The 1,188-nt window shown below is 30.7% G+C and overlaps 1 protein-coding gene across 1 annotated transcript; it reads right to left on the bottom strand.

Annotated features, from left to right (window-relative positions):
* Positions 1 to 400: 400 nt before the first annotated feature.
* LOC111693538 lies at positions 401 to 1,069 on the bottom strand (the record flags this gene model as incomplete). Its single annotated transcript, XM_023458335.1, has 1 exon — positions 401 to 1,069. A coding segment is annotated over exon 1 (646 nt), but the record flags the coding sequence as incomplete, so codon positions are not given.
* Positions 1,070 to 1,188: the final 119 nt, after the last annotated feature.

The following is a 1,188-nucleotide window of genomic DNA, read 5'->3' as shown; positions in this document are numbered from 1 at the left end:
AAAGTCGCCACTAATCGCCATTCAAAGAAGTTTAAATCGCACAAAAATCGCACACAATATGACGATGAAGAAAGTTATAACAATTTGCAGAAAATAACTTTTTTCATCGTCGTATTGTGTGTGATTTTTGTGCGATTTAAACTTATCAGAGGGAATGTTACTAGAGGAAAAGTGAACAATGATTTATAAGGAATTGAAAAAAAAAGATAAATTAGACCAAGAACTTTATTATTAAAATAAAATTTATAATTATTAATGAGAACAAACATTTTCCAAGGTTGATATCTCGTCGATAATATTGTCCTCGAAAGAAACGAGATCGTCGGTATCATTTTCTCTACCCATTGATACAGTNCTTTAATCATTTTATCGGACGGCTTAAACTTATTGCAGCACTCACCGTTTGAATAAAAATTTAATCTTATACGTAGCAAAGAATCTAGAGAAATTAACTCTAATCTATTTTTGGTTTTAGTTTTAATTAAATTCATGATCGAAAATGCCCTTTCCACAACAGCGTTGCTTGAGGGTAAACTCAATAGAGTAAGCATGTGATGAGATAACTCTCTTAATGGAAATGCACCACTGGCGTTTGTTAAATTGTATGTTGCCACCCAAAATTTATTACTATCCGTCAACTCTTCTTCACTCAGTTTAGAACGTAAATCTATTGTCATAAGCTTAGCATATTGAGATTCAACCTTTCCTAATAAACTACGTGGGATCAATTCTTTAACGAATGGCAACTGCATAAAAGCAGGGCGTTCTTTGCTTAAACAAGTTTTTGGTGATATAGCGCTTAGCTTATAATAAAATTCTAGATTCGTTGGCAATCTTGTACATAGCTCTTGGCATAAACTTTTAATGTAATTAAAAACCCGGTATTGGACTTCCTTTCGCATTTCATTGTTGATATTTTTTGTTTGCAATGCTAATTGATATTCAACGCCACAATCAATCTCAGTTGGATGCAGAAAAGCTAAGTCATTATCCATTGCATTTATAATTACATTAATTTTATTTTCAGCTATAAAACTAGGTTTCATTATTTTACTGGCTAAAAATAAAATAAAATTTTTCAAGTCTTCATAAGCTAATCCTAGGTCTACGTTATTTTTTTGAAAACTTATATTTAAATCATTTATTTCTCCTAAAATTGGTGTAACTATTAAGAGGTAAAAATAAGTT

The sequence above is a fragment of the Trichogramma pretiosum genome, unplaced genomic scaffold (genome assembly GCF_000599845.2).
Source record: "Trichogramma pretiosum strain Unisexual culture from Peru unplaced genomic scaffold, Tpre_2.0 scaffold590, whole genome shotgun sequence".
In the NCBI taxonomy this organism is placed as follows: domain Eukaryota; kingdom Metazoa; phylum Arthropoda; class Insecta; order Hymenoptera; family Trichogrammatidae; genus Trichogramma; species Trichogramma pretiosum.
Note: the sequence above shows the minus strand (reverse complement) of the source record. Positions and strands in the feature narration are given on the sequence as shown.